The sequence below is a fragment of the Silurus aristotelis genome, assembly GCF_946808225.1.
Source record: "Silurus aristotelis genome assembly, chromosome: 22".
Lineage (NCBI taxonomy): Eukaryota > Metazoa > Chordata > Actinopteri > Siluriformes > Siluridae > Silurus > Silurus aristotelis.
Genome location: NC_139595.1, coordinates 2,002,811 through 2,022,083, shown reverse-complemented (window position 1 = coordinate 2,022,083; position 19,273 = coordinate 2,002,811). Strand labels below are relative to the sequence as shown.

Below are 19,273 nucleotides of genomic sequence, written 5' to 3'. Positions count from 1 at the left end.
CGAACAATTTGTCATGAAAAAGCGGCTGGGAAAATGAATTGGGTCATCGACAATCGAGTCCACATCAGCGCTCGTCCCAAATGGATGGCTTTATGGTTTATGGTGTCTTATCCTTACATCAGTGAATCTCTGAAACCTAAGAATGGAGATGGGAAGGGCTGAGAACAATTTATCCTTATTTTACTTATCATTGTGCAGAGCGTGTTGTCGGGTGCCAGCAAGGTTTTAAGAGAAAAAAAGCCCTATTTATTTTGTATCGGGTACAAACGCGTATCGCATCTAAGCCTTCGCCAGCTCTGTTTACAGGCCCGCAGGGAAAAAAAACATATTGCACAAAAGTGTTTTTAGGCAAGGCTTATAAATTGATCGGACTGCTGCTGACACGGTTTACTCCGTACGCAATTCATCCAGATGACGGCTCTAGACTTCGCACCAGTCGTAAGTATATTTGAACTTTGCATTATACATCATTGACACTGAAATCATAAAACTCATTGTGATATTGTAGCTTATAAGGAACGCATGGAAACAACGTCAACATCAACAACAAAAAATAGCTATAAACAATGTTCCTTTCAAACAATAAAGCAACGGAACAGGTCAGGAACGATTATATCGTAAAATAATCGAACAATGACAAGGAGTTGTTCGGCCCGACATGAAGCCTGGATTCATTACTCTATTTTATACTGAAGCAATTTGTCACTGATTACAGAATTCTGTTTATTAAAAAGTGACATGGCATACTTTTTATTCATGGCATAGTTTTTTTTCAGTGACGGTTTTCTTGAAGAAGAAAAATTTCAGCTTGAGAATGCAAAACAATATAGATTTGTCTTTCGAATTTCCTGCGCTGGAATTTATTTTATTTTTTATTACCAGGTGTTTTGACACATTAAATCGGTAAAATTTCTCCTTACAATAAACATTAAACAATTAAATAATAATTATTATGGTATTTATTTATTTATTTTAAGGCAGGGGTCACCAGCCTTTTTGAAACTGAGAGCTACTTCTTGGGTACCATTAATGTGAAGGGCTACCAGTTTGATACACACAGTTTTCAGTTTGATCTGAAATAACAAATTTGCTCAATTTACCTTTTATCATATGTTATTATTAATAATTAATGATATTTATCTATGTGAAGACACTGATCATGTTAATGATTTTTCATAATAAGTATCAACAATGATTTAACAAAGTAGGAAACAGCTATTTTTAGAAAAGGCCCACGGGCTACTCATGTGGTCCACGGGCACCACGTTGGTGACCCCTGTTTTAAGGCATCTACAGTGCAAGTTTGTTATTGTAATTATGGAAAGATTATATTTTAAAATGAGGACATTAATTAAGTTAAAACTAAATTAATTAATAAAAAAAAAATTAACTGTCGAAACTGTTGTTATTGAACTGAATCAGCACCTCTTGAATTATCGCTGTTGTGTTTTTGAGAATAAACCTTGAAATGTAAAGCCGGATTAAAAGAAATGAATGATATGGTTTATGTTTTGTAAATCTTTTTTAACACCACGTTCAGGACTTGCAAATCTTTTTACTACAGCATTTACATGTCTGTTTTCTTCCAGATGATAAAGGTGTTATTCGGTTTGCTGGCTTCCTCAGCCCTGTCAAAAGGAATGTTCATCCATAACAATACAGATAAAGAGAATTTCAAACCTCCTCCACCTGGGTCACATGACAGTCCCATTCCCCCTGAATTCTGGGATAGTAGCGGTTATGCTCCACTGCCAGACAACAACCCCATACCACCAAACATGATGGGTGATGGCCTTCCACAGATACGCGATGGCTTTTTATTGCAATACGACATGACCGTTCCAACAAACAACTACCCAGTTCTGCCAAAAGGTTACCCCTTGCCACCAAACATTCCGGGTAATCTTCAGAATTCGCGCACGTTCGACATGACAGATCTGACCTACTGCAATATGATCTTGGAAGCACCTGTGCCCCCTACTGCAGATCAAGTACCCTGGTTCTGCACCTGCTCTTTGTGCAACACAGCTAATGGTGCTCCAAAGGGTGAGAGAGGAGACAGAGGTCTACCAGGTAATTATGCAATATACATATTCCTGTGGCGGGCTTTTTAATTAAATGAGTTGGATCAGGTGGGTTACTATTAATAGATTTCCAGAATCTGGAAACAAGGACTGAAATCAAGATGTTTACTAGGATTCCTTCGGGATCTACAGATTTGTATTGTTATATTGTTAATTTTTTGTCTGCTGTCCTTTGCTTTTAATATCTTATACCAGGATACCCTGGGAGTCCAGGAAGTAGGGGTCTAAGTGGCCCCCGAGGTCTACCAGGTTTTACAGGTCCACCAGGATTTAAGGGTAAATACACAAACCCTATTATTCTTTTGGAAAATCAATGGTCATGGGTTAATTTGATTATCTGTGAAACATTTTACAAACACAATCATTGTCAAGGCTCTGACTTTCAAACCCTTCTCTACTTTTGATGTTAATAGGGCAGAAAGGTGATGAAGGTATGAAAGGGAATGATGGACCAGTGGGCCCAATGGGAAGAATTGGCGAGCGTGGCTTCAAGGGTTAGTATGCCTTCCAGTAGTAGATACATTTACTGCTATATTACAACTGCAGACATTTTCATGCTTTTTTTTGTTCTGTAGGTGATAAAGGAGACATGGGCATATATGGGAGTCCAGGGGAACCAGGACCTCCTGGACCACCTGGTGATTGCTCTCCATTGTGTTCTTCTATGAATGGACCTCCAGGAGAAGTTGGATTACCCGGAGCAGTTGGCCCTAGAGGCCTTCCAGGAAGCTCAGGAGAGCCTGGGCCAAAAGGCGAAAAGGGAGATAAGGGTGAACTGGGTATGCCTGGAGTTCCAGGCCTTACTGGGCTGAAAGGAAATCAAGGTGAGCAAGGTGTGTGCAATTGCAAGGATGGGCAAAAAGGTGCAGATGGAATTACTGGGCCTCTTGGTCCAAAGGGTGAAAAGGGGGATGTTGGTCCTCATGGGCTTGAAGGGGTAAGTGGTCCAAAAGGTGAAAAAGGACAAGAAGGAATGACAGGTTTTCCTGGCCCCTGCTCTCCTGCCATCCAATCAGGGTTTTCAGCAAGACTGGCTATAAGTTCCCCAAGTCCAGATGCACCTGTGCCTTTCAGCCTAGTCATTTATAATGTACAGTTTCACTACAACCCAACTACAGGTATCTACAGGGCTCCCGTCAATGGCACATACAGCTTCAGCTACAATTTGTGCGCCTTAAACAAAGTGCTCAAAGTGGGGCTTTTCCAAAACTTCATCCCAATCGTGAAAAGCACTGGGCCTATAAACCTTGGTATGGTCTCTCAAGAAGTGATTTTACACCTCAACATGGGTGATCAAGTGTGGATCCAGGTCAAGGACACAAACAGTAATGGTATGTGTGTCAACAGCGAGAGCAGTAGCACCTTCTCTGGCGTTCTGCTTTACCCAGACAACTGCGACGTACCCTTTTCCCGAGAAATACCTGACCCGATTACTGGCACATTTAGCTGGGGTACACTGGAGGCACCAGAAGCATAGTGGTTCAAACACCAGACTACAAAGATCTGTAGTATGTCCGTTGAGACATTTAATCTGCTTTGACTACTTCTCTTACAGGAGGTCAAAACTTCAGCAATATAGCAGTTCATTTTGAAAGATCATTTATTTGACCAATTTGGGTTTTGGGTTTTGACACTATAGTTACCACCGATATACAGTACAGACCAAAAGTTTGGACACACCTTCTCATTCAAAGAGTTTTCTTTATTTTCATGACTATGAAAATTGTAGATTCACACTGAAGGCATCAAAACTATGAATTAACACATGTGAAATTATATATGGAATTATATACATAACAAATAAGTGTGGAACAACTGAAAAATGTCATATTGTAGGTTCTTCAAAGTAGCCACCTTTTGCTTTGATTACTGCTTTGCACACTCTTGGCATTTTTTTGATGAGCTTCAAGAGGTAGTCACCTGAAATGGTCTTCCAACAGTCTTGAAGGAGTTCCCCGAGAGATGCTTGGCACTTGTTGGCCCTTTTGCCTTCACTCTGCGGTCCAGCTCACCCCTAAACCATTTCGATTGGGATTAGGTCCGGTGACTGTGGAGGCCAGGTCATCTGGCGCAGCACCCCATCACTCTCCTTCTTGGTCAAATAGCCCTTGATGCCTTCAGTGTGACTCTACAATTTTCATAGTCATGAAAATAAAGAAAACTCTTTGAATGAGAAGGTGTGTCCAAACTTTTGGTCTGTACTGTGTATATATATATATATATATATATATATATATATATATATATATATATATATATATATATATATATATATATATATATATATATATATATATAGCCAGAGATATCTGGGTATGATTTAATTCTGAAACTTGTAACAGAATTTAAATATGAAATATGGAAATAATTATGAACTATTGAGGATATTAAATATATATTCATATTGAAAACCTTGAATAAGAGAGTGCATCCGAGGATAGTGTTTCACAGAAATGTATACTTTAACATAGGCATTAACAATTGCCATTAACAAATGGGCCATTGCTAAACTTATTTGATTAACTGTATTTCTTTGTGATCTGCCTGAAAGAATGATCTGATATGCTACCAGCTGCTGAATCACAGTCTGAGCTGGTCATACTCTTAGACCATCTTTGCCGGCTGATAATTTATTTTCCAGCTTAATTTTTACTTGAATAAATCAATCAATAAACATCTGAGATTTTCTTATTGCTTCACTGTTGTAATATTTCCTTAATAATAATGATAATAATAATAATTAGCATTTGTAGAAATGCTATGCAGAAATAGCTTAAACCTAGCAAAGATGGACTACCAGTCTGACTAGCTCACTTTGTGGTTTGTCAGCTTGTATGTACAGCAAGTCAGTCGTTCAGTCCTTCATAAAGTCTTTCATTAATACATGGTTCCCTTAAGAACCTGGACGAGAACGTATTGGAAGGTTCCTTCCAAGGAACTCATTCAGTTACGGATGTTTCTTTTCTATATTTTGGGAATGTGTTCTGTCCTTAATTAGTACTTTTAAACATGGATGTATACTATTTTTTTGTTTTCTCTTCATTTGTCATTAATGGGATGAAAGACGGAGGTAAATCTCAATAGGAACCAAAAATAGTTCATGTAAAATGCATAATCACTATAACAGTCATAGACCAAATAAGTTCATTTAAATAATGACAATAATTATAATAACGTTTACTGATAAATACTTGTGACATAACCATGCAGAATCGTCATAGTTATATTATTGGTTATATTCTCTTGGTTTATAGTGTGTAACCTTCAGATTTATAGCATTAAATATTGTAATAATCAAAATCTTGGAATCCACAATGATGAATTTTGGTCAAAATAATAAAAACAGTAATTATGAACAAAAAACAAATCCTGAGATCTCTTGTCTTTATTGAACGTTACTGTAATAAATAAGTATAATGGTAATTTCTCACTGACACAATGACATAAATCTTACAGTTATGTCTTGTACGTCTGCATCTAATACATCTGCAGTCTTGCAGACACTGAAAATGTTTACTAAAAGCTCTAAAATCACTGAAGCAACGACTTTTTCAAAATTACGACTCAACATGAAACGACTGACAAACAATCAAAACCAAGAGCCAACGTTTCTTTATAATACAGGATAAAGGTGACTCATCAGGATATTTCAGATGTTCATCTTCTCACTCCAATCGTCTCCAGATGGCTGGCCGTAATGTCCAGATTTGAACTGGTTCCTCTAAAGGTTTCTCAAGGCTCCCCAGCAGAAATATTTCCTTCTTCTTCATCCTCTTTCATGCCCTTCAAGAAAGAGCGCTTGAAGTCTTCAAACACCATCTCGTCATCCTCACTGAGATGTAGAGGACCAGATTATAGCCAATTGTTCAAGCAAAGGGAAATGAGACACCCTGAAGAGACAGGGTTTATATATTCTTGCAACACAAGGATAAACACTGACCTTTCTTTCACTTCAGTAAGCAAGAGTGGAAACCAAAGTAGTTCAGATGATTGAATACACAATCTTATGCATTACATACAGTATGTAGGAATGATGCCAAGAAACCATAAATTCCTACAAATCCCTGTCCTGTAGACCTCCGTTGAATAACTTCCCCACAAAGTTTTGACACTGGAGACTCCTTCCAAAAATGTTCAATAACGTTTTAAACAGTACACCTTAACAACAATGGAACTGTAATAAATGGCGATTTTGAGTCTGGTTCCTCTCACAGTTCCTATACTCATCACCACATGCATACCAGATACCTGTTTCAGGCTTCGGGTGCATCAGCTGGAACGGCAACTCCAACCCAATTTCACTGATGATGAAAAACAAAAGTTTCACCTTCTTATATACAGTATAGGCACATTACTGAAAGACGCTTCAAAACTACAGGAGAACTCACCTGGACCCCATCAGCCTGAAAAATACAGATGAATTATCATTAAGACAAATATGACTTGTTATAGAATTAGTATGTGCTGTGTTTTGCATATAAATTCATCCTTCATGGACTTATTTTGAAGTGTTTTTTCGAAAAAGGTCTGCAAAAAATTTAAATAGAAATAGAAGGAACACCATCCACAAGTTGTGACTGCATAACTATTCATCTACTGCTCTTATCCTCACTCTAGCTACAGCTACTCTGAAACCCCTAAATTAGTTCTGCTGCTTCCAGTTACTAACAAACATCTTGAATTAGTTGATTAGAGATCATTGCAAGTTCCTGTTGGTTCTTGGAAGGAGCCTGAGTTTGTTGGAGAACATGCAAACACCATTATGAAGTCCAAAGAATAAGGAAGAAACTAATAAGAAATCAAGAGACTGAGGTCATGTTCCACTGACGTTAGGAAGCTGAGGTTAGAGTGCAGGGTCAGCCATGATACAGCACCCCTGGAGCACAGAGCGTTAAGGGCCTTGCTCAAGGGGCCCAAAAGAGGAGACTTGGTGATACCAGGGCTTGAACCACCAACCTTTGGTTCATTTATCCAGAGCCTTAACCACTGAGATTTCCTCTCACTTAAATGTTTTGGGTGTATTTGAAGGGCATGAAATCCCAGGGAAGTCCATTTCAGTCACTGGTTGTAACATTACATAATGTTGAATAGTCCAAGAGGGTGAATATTTATGCAAATCACTAAATGCATGCTGTTCATGAGACTATAATATAGAAACATACTGACCCTCCTATGATGAGCTTCACTGAGATTCTATAGGACACCAGGATCCCCAAGACTTCCTTCAGGACTCCTTCTTTAATTCTGTGCCATACAGCAGATATCCCATAAGGACAAACACATTTCAGACACGCAAACTTAAACTCGTAATCGCAACTATAAAGCTCACATGCTAGTCGAGGCCAGATTTGTGTCTTCATGCTTCAGCTTTCCATCCAGGGCAATTCCTCGCCTTTCCTTGTTGTTGGCCAAAAGGGGGCAGAGTGTATACACCTTTTCCATCTTGCCACCTGGACCCAAGGTGTCTCTGGATTAAGACAGGTTATATAAGAATCGTTGTCATGTTTATAGGGTCACACACTAGTTAGTGTGTCTTTGCTGGGTTTATGTACCTACCCAGAATCCTCTATGGCCACTGACTTCATGTAGTTGTCGTTGGAGTAAAGAACAACGTTGGCAATTTGATCAACTGCAAAACACACAACCAGAAACAGGATCAATTTATTTTAAGGTCTATTTCCTTTTAAAAACATTTAAAAGGGTTGGTTTTGGTTTTCCTCTCACCAGAAAGAACAATGTTTTTCACATTCTTGTTGGACTCGTTGTTGATGTTGACGCGTACTTTTATCGGCTCTCCATGATAATACGTCTGCAAGAAAAGTGGTCTATTCATTTAACATAATAATCATTCAACCTGTGACTACTAAGTTTAAACAATGCAATGTACTTCCGCAGGACTATAATAACTAGCTTGGGTTGCCAGGTTTGCATAAAACAACTGTTTAAAAAATTGACTAAAAACAGACAAATTGAGAGTAAAAGGAACCAAATAATCAGTCCAGTAGTGCTTTTACTTGCTAATACATTGACAGCAGTGGGAATTTCTCAACAGTCGATTAAACTATAAATGAAAAATTTACTTCCTCATTCTTTAAAAAACACTTTCAAAATTGCCAAATAGCTGTGGTATTTAGAGGACATGTTTTTGTTGGCAGTTGCTTGCTGTACAGTTCAGTCTTCAGTGGTGTCCTACCTGAATCAATTTACCACTTAATAACATCATTGTAATTCCCCAGCAATAGAAACCATCAATGTTATATTAAAGAGCGCTTCACAGACAGGAATCTCAGTGAGAATGAATTTCATTACTAAGCAAGAAACCCAATGAACACAATTCAACGCGTCTCCTTTCACTGTAGCCACAACTGCACCGCCCAAATACATCATCTCCAGCAAAAGCTTCCACATTAACTTCATTTTATCAATTGACCCAGTTTTCTGTGCATTTTGTGTATTTTTATGAGCGTTTCGATTTTCCTAAGAATTAAAAATGCAGGCAAAGTGTATGTTTTTGTGCAGATTTTACGAGAAAGCCAAGTTTAACTTTGTTTGCTCACAATGTCCAGCTTTTCATGAAAATCTTGTAAATCCATCTTGTAAATGTCCTTGTAAGTATATATTTTTTATGACATTTTTAAATCTATTGGTAAAAATCTTTGGTCAAAACAACAGCCTTCAAGCAACGTGTACTTTATGTTACAGGCGCCCACACCGCCGATTCTAAAGGTTCGAGGCAGATTCCTTTGACCCCGGCAACACCTGAGAACTTTCTTTTGGCTTCTCCAGTTAGGAGTCGCCACAGCGAATCATCCCCATGTTTGATTTGGCACATGTTTTTACGCTGAATGCCCTTCCTAACGCAACCCTCCCCGTTTATCCGGGCTTGGGACCGGCACTAAGAGTGCAAACCTAATGCCTGGGGTTGGTTCCCTGACCAGGGATCGAACCCGGGCCGCAGCGGTAAGAGCGCCGCATCCTAACCACTAGACCACCAGGGAGCGACCCCGGCAACACCTGATGTGATGGCTAAAATATGATTGGATAGAAACTCTGATCAAAACTTGCAGTTACCTCAATTTGATTATTATCTCACAGCAGTGTGTCCTGTAAATTCCACAGCAATTAAAAGTTGTCAATAAAACAAGCTCCTGTTCTCATTAAAGCAGTAAGTCATTCGCTCACCATTCACTTGGTTTTCTTTTAAAAATGCAGCTGTTAATGTTATATTATGGTAAAAACCCCAAAAACTGCATAAATACCTTTATCCTGAAGACTTCTCTGTGCTGAAGAACCTAAAATAAGAGCTTTACCTCTGACTGGAGAGTGAATACATTTCTCACAGTGAGTAACCCACCTGCTTCTGCAGGCTCGCGTCCACGTGCAGGGGTTTGTCAGACATCAGGAAGTCACGCGTGACAGAGACCGAAGGTGCAGGGCCGGGTTTCTGCGAAGCGTACTGGACCTTACGAATCATCAGACGCACTGTACTCCTGCACATAAAAACAAAACTGATGAACAATTAACGTCTGCTAACTATACAAACCAGTAGCATGTGTTTATACATGACAGTTCAAGATGCAAGATAAAGATTCTTTGGCATGCGCCTGCACATTCGGTGTTTTTAGTAACGGGATTAAAAAGGATCTTTCTGCTGATATGTTGTGTGCTGACCTCTTCTGGACTTTAGCATCCAGGCTCTCGGCGCTGAAGGCCTTCACCTCGAACTCTACAGCACAGTGCTGTGGAAAATGATCATGCAGAGGTGGAGGTGAGTTACAGCGGTATATATACTGCACTTTAAAGTTCTACATCCAAATATGAACTTCCAGTTAAGCTATCAGAAGCAGAAAGTCAGATGTCCTCACCTTGCCCACGTCGGTAGAAGCCGGCTGCAGTCCCACAGAGCAGGGCAGATTATCAGGGAACTAAAACAGAGTCACCAGAGTGAAAATACATATGAACGTACAAGGGCATGGGGGATATAGAGTAGGGTGTCAGGATCAGGTGGGTGTGGATGTGGGTGGGGGTGGGGGTGGTGTAATCACTAAAGCATTACCTTTCCTTACATTGTGTAAATTGATGTAGTTAGTCTACATAATATGTATACCATACTGTAGAGTGCTATAGTGGTGAATTATGCAGAACAGAACAGCACATAACAGAGCCACTGCAGTATATTTATACTATTTATTATTATAGTGTATTAATACACACTTGTAGAAAATTCAGATTAAAAAAAGAGTGTGAACTCACTTCAAAGAAAAAGGGGTATGCGTTGTAACCCAGTTTGCGTAGCAGTTTTTCCTGCACCTTGGTGAGAGTGCACTGCTCCTTGTCCTGCAGAGGAGGGTAGATCTGCCGGGTGGAGAGGTAAATGTCTCTCCGGAAGGCTATACCGATCACGTCCATGTCGTCTCGGCCATAGCGGAACGTACAGGACAGAGTGACGTACACTACAGAGAGATTCATAGTTACGAACAATCTCAGTGATCAGCAGGAGGATATTTCTGACACTGTGCATTGTGCTGATTCTCTCAGAACAATCCATCGGACTCTGTTGCGTCCCACCAGGCACTGCTTAGTCCAATAGTTCATCAGTGTTTGCTTCAAATGCATCTTTTATACACCGGATCGCCGAAGCGAATAGGAAATGGAATGAAAAAAATCCATCTTGCTAATTTGGTTATTCAGAATGACAGCTGTTTTTGATATAATGTAAAATATAATGATCTTTCAGTGACCTTTTTTGCCTTTCAGAAGCTCGGGGTCGATTAGAACAACGCCGTCTGTTAGAAAGAGAGACGTGTTATGTTGCAACAGGGGATGAAGCAGTCAATGGCCAAACAAAAGCTAAATTCTTACCCACTGGATCCACCGAATCGACATGATCGACAAAATCTCGTCTTCCCATATACACGGCCACCTGAGCGACAAACACACACAAAAACCATTTGCAGTCGTATTAAAGTACTAAAATGCCACTTTACAGCGTTCTTTACTAGCAGCAAGTTCGGCAGGTCGTTCACTGACTCACCGACTTGTCTTTGCACGTTTTCTTAAAGATGACATTCTTGGGACTCATTGTGGCCAATCAGTGACGTCTGATGAAGGAATAGAGGAGTTTATAGCATCATACATACGGATTTATACAAAGCGTGTAGTTTCAGTTGTGTCGCACACTGTGATGCACAGAGCTGCTATTCCAAATGTTTTTTTGCAACCAGCAAACAGTAACGCGTTACAATTAAATACATAAATTGCATTACATTATGCATTAAAAAAATTATAAAGAAAGAAAGAAAGAAAGAAAGAAAGAAAGAAAGAAAGAAAAAGAAAGAAAGAAAGAAAGAAAGAAAGAAAGAAAAAGAAAGAAAGAAAGAAAGAAAGAAAGAAAGAAAGAAAGAAAGAAAGAAAGAAAAAAAGAAAGAAAGAAAGAAAGAAAGAAAGAAAGAAAGAAAGAAAGAAAGAACAAACGAACGAACGAATGAAAAAACGAAAGTAAGAAAGAAAGAAAAAAAATTAAGACCACATTATAGCTGTTTATTAATAAACAATAGATAGTAAAAATAGTCAATTAATAGTAAAATTATGCAGGTTATGCAGACACCTAACGAAGCCATTGGGGACTTTTATTCCTGAGATTTACATCCACTGAACCATTATAAAATTATAATAAAATTAAAAAAATCTGTATTTGAATGTGTTTTTGAATGTGGAAAATATTTATATTTGTCTTTAATGAATCGGTGGTGAATTCAGATGTCGACTTTGAATGAGTTTGAATGTCGATACGATAAATATTCGATCATGAAAAGACTTTTAATAACATAATAACCACTTAAAACTAATAACGACGACTGCGTAGCTTTCGATGGATCGGTTTTTATAGATTAAATAACTCTAGCTTAAATATACCAGGATCAATCTTCATCAAGCATCCTCCAATGTTACGGATCAGATTGTGAACGTATATCAAATATCGTTATATACTTTAAGCATAAGACAGATATTTGACCTTTATTGTACCTTATATTATACCTTTATATTAGAATTTGCAAAAAAACAATCATGACAATATGACATGAAATTTCTGCATGCTTGATGATATCCCATAATCTAATAATTCCACTTCTATGCATAATACGATATCGGTGTGGGGTGATGCTCGTACCTGGTGAAGCTGATCCTGCTGAAGTGTGAGACAGTGATAGAGACACAAAGCGTTCATATAGTGTACAAGGCTGCTATTTGTATCCTGAGTTATTGCTCAGCTAATCAGGTTAATTCCCCCAGTAACACACACACACACACACACACACACACACACACACACACACACACACACACACACACACACACACATATAAACCCGCCTAGCAGTGCGCCTCCTGTAGGTGTTGCTCCTGGCCTGAGCGGATTGGGTCTGTTCTTCTTGGTCAGCACTGGGTGAGATTACTGACCGCTCGCCGTGGTGTTATGAGCAGAACAGAGTCACGCTTTCGAGGCCTGTTATGAGACTGAGGCACGTGTTGATCACATCACGCCTGATCCTGATCCGAAATTCAAACACGAATTTGCTAAATAGTACTAGAGGCATGATGTTCCTGTCATGTACGCATGTGTTCTATCAAGCCATTCTGTTATAGGAAATGAATCAACAGCATGTCCTGAAGTGCTTTATTTATCTATACTACAGCAATTTGCACACATTTACGCGAGTTATTACATTAGTTTTATATTAATTTGTATGCATTTTTATATATTATATGGACAAAAGTATTAGCACATTATATATATATAATTTTGTGGTTACAGTTTGAGGAAGAACCACATATATATATATATATATATATATATATATATATATATATATATATATATATATATATATATATATATATATATATATATATATATATATATATATGTGGTTCTTCCTCAAACTGTAACCACAAAATTGCAGCCACACGATTGTGTAGGACGTCTATCGATGAGGCAGAATGACATTTTATCCTTCACTTGAACTAGGAGATCCAAACCTGTTCCAGCATGACAATGAGCCTGTGCACAAAGCCAGCTCCATGAAGATCTGCTTTAAATGCATCTCCAAAACTGCAGCTCTTGTGAGATGTTCCTGGTCTGCAGTGGTCAATATCTATCAAAAGTGACCCAAGGAAGGAACAGTGGTGAACCGGCGACAGGGTCATGGGCACCCGAGACTTGTTGATGAATGTGGGGAGCGAAAGCTGTACGAGCTCCTGTAGCTCAAACTGCTAATGAAGTTCATGCTGTTGATGCTCCACAGGTCAGGACTGTTTTGGCAGCAAAATGGGGACCAACACAACATTAGGCAGGTGGTTATAATGTTATGCCTGATCGGTGTATACACTAGACAGACAAACAGGCAAGCAGACAGATAAATAAATAAATATATACATAGTTAGATCAGAGGGTGGCTGGACAATCAATCAGACAGACAGACAGACAGACAGACAGACAGACAGACAGACAGACAGACAGACAGACAGACAGACAGACAGACAGACAGACAGGTGGGTTAGTCATACGTTATTAGTAGTAACAGCAGGAACACTGATTATATTGATCCCTCCTGTGTTCACTTTCTCAGGTGGTATTAGTCAGGTGGTAGAACAGCGGGACAGTGCAGCGTCTCTCCTCCATCATTCACCTGTAATCCTCTAATCCTGTGTGTAATCCTGCACTGTTCGTGTCAGCACAGTAACCCTGTGAGCAGAGACAGATTGCCTACACACACACACACACACACACACACACACACACACACACACACACACACACACACACACACACACACACACAGAGTGTAATCGTCATATCAGTGAAGATTAGATTACAACCAGCCAGGAACACTAACAGCTTTTTTAAAGGTCCTTGTTATGATAACGAGAAGTTACACAAATACTCTCTTATTCAGGATTATTAATTTTGGTCAAATGAAATGCTAGACGTGTTTTAGATGTGCAGTATGTATCATTTTTGTGCTCCTTTTATTGACATAATCATTTACAGAGAAAACATCTTAGAAGAGAAACAGGCTCTAAATCCAGCAGTTATAATTCCCTATATCGCCAAAAGTTAGTGGACACCTGGGCATACGATTATCACATCCCATTTCACATTTTTTCTCAATTTTACTCTTATATTAAAGCTCCAACCTTCTTGGAAGTTGTTCCACTATAGTTTGTGTAGATATGTGTGTGATTCATTTATCCACAAGGGTGTAAAAAGGTGAGAATGTCAAGTACTGATGTATGTGAGGAAGTGAGGAGGCGTGGGGTGCAGTCAGTGTTCCCACTCATCCCAAAAGTCTTCAATAGGGGTGGAACTCCATAGCAGGAGATCTTCCACACACTTCCATCCCATGTAAAGCATTTTCACAGAGCTGGATTTGTGCACAGGGGCATTGTCATGCTGGAACAGGTTTGGTTCTCGTAGTTCTCGAAGTGAAAGGAACATTTTATACCACAGCATCCAAAGTCATTTATAAAGTTGTAAACAAACATTTTGGGGAGGAACCACATATAGCTGGAAAAGTCCCAATTTTTTTTGCGTATAGTGGAAGCCAATTAAAAATGATTTCTCCACACAATTCCTCAGAGATCTCCGGGTTTTTGTTGCCCTGTACCGTGTATTTTGAGTCAGATTTGTGTGCAGCGACGTGGACAGTAAGAACTTCATGTTACTCAGTGATCTGGTCTGTAAAATTCAGCTTTATTGAACCCAAGGTACACTTCACCAAGCACACAACTAGTCTAAACAAAAAAACCACAATACAGATTAATCATACTCATCAAATGACGTAATATCTTTATCATTAAAAAATCTAATTCCACATTAATCATATTTGAGTCATATTTAAAAAAAAAGATGTAGAAAAAAGGGCGGGTTAAAACGAACAACCGAGTAACAACACTGCATGCAGAAAAAGCTCTGAGGTCTAAACGTAAGCCCTCGCCGTCTCTGACTCGGACACGGGTTTGTGGATCTTTGCTGCTTGATTGCTGGGGTAGTACCTGCTGGGGCAAAAACACAACAGCACACAGTTAGAGGAACAGGAATGATGTGTGTGTGTGTGTGTGTGTGTGTGTGTGTGTGTGTGTGTGTGTGTGTGTGTGTGTGTTTCAGCATCTTACCCCTTGGGTCGTCCTGAAGATGCGTCTTTGCAGGCGCAACAGAGCAGACCTCCGCCCAGAATGGAGAGACAAGCTCCACCCCATCCCATGTACACTCCTGCCCCTAACTCAAATCTACACACACACACACACACACACACACACACACACACACACACACACACACACACACACACACACACACACACACACACACACACACACACACACCAAAGTGAGTGAGATTAAAGAAGATACAATTGAGATAGATAGATAGATAGATAGATAGATAGATAGATAGATAGATAGATAGATAGATAGATAGATAGATAGATAGATAGATAGATAGATAGATAGATAGATAGATAGATAGAACAGGAAGAGAAAGTCTGAATGTGAACAAGAAAGAAAGAAAGAAAGAAAGAAAGAAAGAAAGAAAGAAAGAAAGAAAGAAAGAAAGAAAGAGAGAGAAGCACCCATGCATCTAGATTTACAGGTAACAGGAAAAACTGAAGATCAACACACAATGAGGACTAAAATTACAAAAAGAATTAGTGTAGTGTGGAAGAATTGTGAGAAAAGAAAAAAGAGGGGAAAGAAGGGAGATACAGAGATAGAAAGAAGGGTAGAAGATGATCATTAGTTCTCACTTAATGCCTCCACTGAAAGGGTCTTTAAAGTCTTCCACAACGCGTGCCGCGTACCACGAGATGGCCGTCATCGTACAAAGACCTGACAATAAACAACACTTTATAAATGTGTGTCTGAGAATAACAACAAATCTGTATGTTTTAAACGATTTGGATGAAATGTTGTGCATATTATTAAATTCTAGCTACACACTGGACCACAAGGCAATAACAAGCCTTTACGTTTTTAATCTCCTGCTTTTTTTTGCTTTACGATGTTTATCTGGTATGTTTTCTATCCTGATGCCCTGATGATTAACCTGAACTCGTCATCAAATCATTGGCTTCTCTCCAAGAACTGTCTAACCTGCACCTGCATCTGTCTGAACTCCCATTATAATAATGATACTTTTATATTTATGGCATTTGGCAGACACTACTTATCCAGAGCGACTTATAACTGAGCGGTTAAGGGTTAAGAACCTTGCTCAGGGGCACGGCAGTGGCAGTTTGGTGGTGCTGGGATTTGAATTAGTGATTTTTCCGAATCAGCGTCCAATGCCTTAACCATTAACCTACCACCAGTTAGTGTCTTACACTAATACACACCATCATCCATCTCAGATTATTTATACTCTCTGCAGTGTGAATAAATAAAAGCCACACTAGGAATGATGGACTCACCTGCCAGGATGAAGAGGATGCCCCCAGCGATGCTCCTCTTAGCCTTCACGTGATCGCTGGCGCTCCCAATTGTAATGCACTTGAGGCCCAGGATGGACACAATCATGGAAGTAAGTCCTAAGAGGAGGGCGACGATCATCAGAGCACGACATGCCTGTAAGAAGCCTGGACAGAAGAAGAGCAGGTAAATTTGAATGCACTAAAAACCCAACAAGCCTCCCATTACCGGTTCTCAATTACCAGTTCTCTTTACTGGTATTTCTACTAATGGTTTTAATAATTAATAAGTTTCAATTTGAAACAGAAAATGAATGAGTGTACATTAAATGTGGTGTTTTCCAGGAACGTATTCATTTTTGACATATTTAAACCAGTTCTGTCTGATTCACAACCCTTTAGAACTATCACTATCAGAGATCACCAGCACACATCACCAGATCCTTGTAGAACCTTTGATTTCCTTTAGAAAATCAATTACATTTACAGCATTCGGCAGACGCCCCTTATCCAGAGCCGAGTTAAGGGCCTTGGGGTTAAGGGCCTTCCTCAGGTGCCCCCAGGACAGGAATTTTGGTGGAGCTTGGATTTGAACTCATGACCTTTGGATCCAAAGTCTAACACCTTAACCACTAAGCACCAATCATCAAACGTTGCACTGGTCCCATTTGAAGAATTCGAAATCAGAACCCGTTAAAAACCATCACGCCACTGTCGAATTCTCAAACCTGATTGGTCAGAATGATATATTAATAACAACCTCCATTTTCTTTCTTTTCTCCAGAGAATACAAAAAGCTAGTGAGGGACCTTATTGCTGCCATAACATAAACATGTACAGGAAATAATAGCGACATTGCAACATTACAATAAAATAGAAAAAATAATCATTTTTGTGATAAAACGGAAAAGTAATAATCAATAAATTGCTGAAGAATAAACGGAATACTCTACAATATACTATAGTATATAACATATTAACAAAATAGTATATAACGTTATACGGTATCATTTATAGTTAGTAACAGTATATTATGACACTTATATAATCAGTTGATTATTTTCCTACAACTGCACAACACAGTGTTTTATTCCTTAATTCCTACTAGGAATGACCAGGAATACACAATACCAGGCATAAATACAAGATGCAGTGGATACTGGAATATTTTAAGTAGTGAATTTTTATAGATTTTTTAAACAAATAAACAAACTCAATAAAACATGAATATGAATTGTCGGAAAGCTGGAAAGCGACTACTGGTGTAGAAAAATGGCGGGTTTTGTCCTTCTCGCCAGATATTTATGATGCGACTTTGAAACCAAAATGGCGTCCAGAAACCAAACGTCTGCCAGAGAGTGAACCTTGAACATCTCACGGTTAATTCACTGCTAGATTTAATCGACGAGTTATTCTTTGGAATGTTTTCACAAAAAACTCTTATCTAATCATTTAAATACTGTATACCAAGCGATACATTCTAATGGAGGCCATGTTGAACCGTGTTTTGAAGACCTGCTCACCTGGCAAGGCCAGCAGGGACTCGAAGTCTCTGCACTCGTCGATCCCGGTGCTGCCTTCGGCACATGCGTGCCACAGGTTCTCGTACTGCCGGCTTGAGATGATGATGCTACCGGAGAAAGATGAAACTTTCCAGTAGTCGTTGGCCAGAGATGCGCCTGTTACCAACCAAGACGCGATGCCTAGCAAGAACCCGGTCACTTCCATTCCCGTCGACATTTTTACCCTGAGTTTTCTCACAAAAGCAGTCTTATAAAGCTTTAAAATGGTCCTCTCCTTCTTTTCCTTCCTGTCCTGCTGATTACCAAGAGTGGAATAATTTCTAGTAAACAGCCGGACTTTAGCCTTAACAGAGGGTCATAAAGTCGAGCGCCACACCCCGGGCGCCCGCTCTGCTCTCGATGACGAAGATACGGGTGTGGAACCATGAACAGACACTTCCCCATCCTATAATGGCCCAGATAACCATGTTTGGCTTTAGCTGGGGTGATTAATGGCGGGAGGGTTTGTGTGCATGAGACTCAAGAAAACATACGGACGATAATTTCCTGTATCACTGAAATGTTTATCATCCTGTAAACCCCTCTGTGTTCCTGCAACAGCCATTGAGTCAATTGTGTACAACATAAATATCATTGGAAGTTCTATCACACATACATTGTACATATAAGAACTGTGTACGTTGTGTGTATTGGTGTGAAATATGAAACTGTGATAAGATTTTATGGCTGTGCGAAGTAAATCCACACTCCATGAATTACCACACACTCACTAAGTCATTCCTTCTTGACAAATGAGAATAAATGGTCCCTGTGTTTATATTAAACTGAGCTGAATTCATGTCTTCACCTCCTGTTTAACAGCTCTTAAGAATCTACTGTACTTTTGTATTGTTTCAAACAAACCAAATGTTTATCTGACTTAAATTTGACTGTGGGCCTTCAAGTGTAATTCATATTCGTTTTGTCAACATAGGCTCCTGTAAACAACACCACAGATCCTGAAACTGGCAATCCAAGTCACCATCACAGTGAGTAATGCACTGCTGACTGGACAGTTTCACTGTGCTTGACGAAAATGAGCTCAGTTTTATAATGAAACTGTTTCGTTTGAACGTTTGTCACCATAATAATCGATTTTAACGTTATAACTTTATGGCTTTATGGCCTGGTTAATGGTTGATCATCAAAACTCAAAGTCCAAA

The 19,273-nt window shown here is 39.2% G+C and overlaps 4 protein-coding genes across 7 annotated transcripts in view; 2 read left to right on the top strand and 2 right to left on the bottom strand.

The window, feature by feature from the left end:
• fgf12a (fibroblast growth factor 12a) overlaps positions 1-19,273 on the top strand; it is a 176,467-nt gene that overhangs the window by 69,288 nt on the left and 87,906 nt on the right. The window lies entirely within an intron of this gene.
• LOC310717276 (uncharacterized protein) lies at positions 264-3,630 on the top strand. The gene is made up of 5 exons (XM_083525139.1): positions 264-438; positions 1,590-2,073; positions 2,280-2,360; positions 2,498-2,578; positions 2,660-3,630. The coding sequence occupies exons 1-5, from the start codon at positions 412-414 to the stop codon at positions 3,559-3,561; spliced, it is 1,575 nt and encodes a 524-aa protein (XP_083381265.1). The 5' UTR covers positions 264-411; the 3' UTR covers positions 3,562-3,630.
• saga (S-antigen; retina and pineal gland (arrestin) a) lies at positions 5,455-12,367 on the bottom strand. Of its 3 annotated transcripts, XM_083525192.1 has the most exons (15): positions 12,256-12,367; positions 11,119-11,185; positions 10,947-11,007; positions 10,826-10,870; positions 10,338-10,537; positions 9,950-10,009; positions 9,756-9,823; positions 9,439-9,574; positions 7,809-7,893; positions 7,641-7,713; positions 7,414-7,551; positions 7,251-7,328; positions 6,473-6,487; positions 6,333-6,385; positions 5,455-5,916 (listed from the first exon to the last, which is right to left on the bottom strand). In XM_083525192.1, exons 2-15 carry the CDS (start codon positions 11,164-11,166, stop codon positions 5,870-5,872), a joined length of 1,107 nt encoding a protein of 368 aa, XP_083381318.1. In that variant the 5' UTR covers positions 11,167-11,185; positions 12,256-12,367; the 3' UTR covers positions 5,455-5,869. The 3 variants fall into 3 exon arrangements, with proteins under 3 accessions (XP_083381318.1, XP_083381319.1, XP_083381320.1); XM_083525193.1 differs by lacking the exon at positions 6,473-6,487; XM_083525194.1 differs by lacking the exons at positions 11,119-11,185; positions 12,256-12,367 and having other exon boundaries at positions 10,338-10,539; positions 10,827-10,870.
• Positions 14,817-18,402, bottom strand: cldn15la (claudin 15-like a). 2 transcript variants are annotated; one of them, XM_083525247.1, is made up of 5 exons: positions 18,072-18,402; positions 16,552-16,716; positions 15,889-15,970; positions 15,260-15,373; positions 14,817-15,142 (listed from the first exon to the last, which is right to left on the bottom strand). In XM_083525247.1, exons 1-5 carry the CDS (start codon positions 18,286-18,288, stop codon positions 15,064-15,066), a joined length of 657 nt encoding a protein of 218 aa, XP_083381373.1. In that variant the 5' UTR covers positions 18,289-18,402; the 3' UTR covers positions 14,817-15,063. The 2 variants fall into 2 exon arrangements, with proteins under 2 accessions (XP_083381373.1, XP_083381374.1); XM_083525248.1 differs by having other exon boundaries at positions 14,817-15,139; positions 18,072-18,400.

Bases quoted from the DNA above. Each gene is read 5' to 3' on its own strand.
- cldn15la (XM_083525247.1), bottom strand. From the start codon at position 18,288: ATGTCGACGGGAATGGAAGTGACCGGGTTCTTGCTAGGCATCGCGTCT. The intron at 16,717-18,071 runs GTGAGCAGGTCT...TCTTCTGTCCAG, and splicing joins GTCCCTGCTGGCCTTGCCAG to GCTTCTTACAGGCATGTCGT. The intron at 15,971-16,551 runs GTGAGTCCATCA...GTTTATTGTCAG, and splicing joins CATCCTCTTCATCCTGGCAG to GTCTTTGTACGATGACGGCC.
- saga (XM_083525192.1), bottom strand. From the start codon at position 11,166: ATGAGTCCCAAGAATGTCATCTTTAAGAAAACGTGCAAAGACAAGTCG. The intron at 9,575-9,755 runs GTCAGCACACAA...TTTTATGTGCAG, and splicing joins GATGCTAAAGTCCAGAAGAG to GAGTACAGTGCGTCTGATGA. The intron at 7,714-7,808 runs GTGAGAGGAAAA...TGTGTTTTGCAG, and splicing joins GAAAAACATTGTTCTTTCTG to TTGATCAAATTGCCAACGTT.
- LOC310717276 (XM_083525139.1), top strand. From the start codon at position 412: ATGACGGCTCTAGACTTCGCACCAGTC. The intron at 2,074-2,279 runs GTAATTATGCAA...ATCTTATACCAG, and splicing joins AGGAGACAGAGGTCTACCAG to GATACCCTGGGAGTCCAGGA. The intron at 2,579-2,659 runs GTTAGTATGCCT...TTTGTTCTGTAG, and splicing joins TGGCGAGCGTGGCTTCAAGG to GTGATAAAGGAGACATGGGC.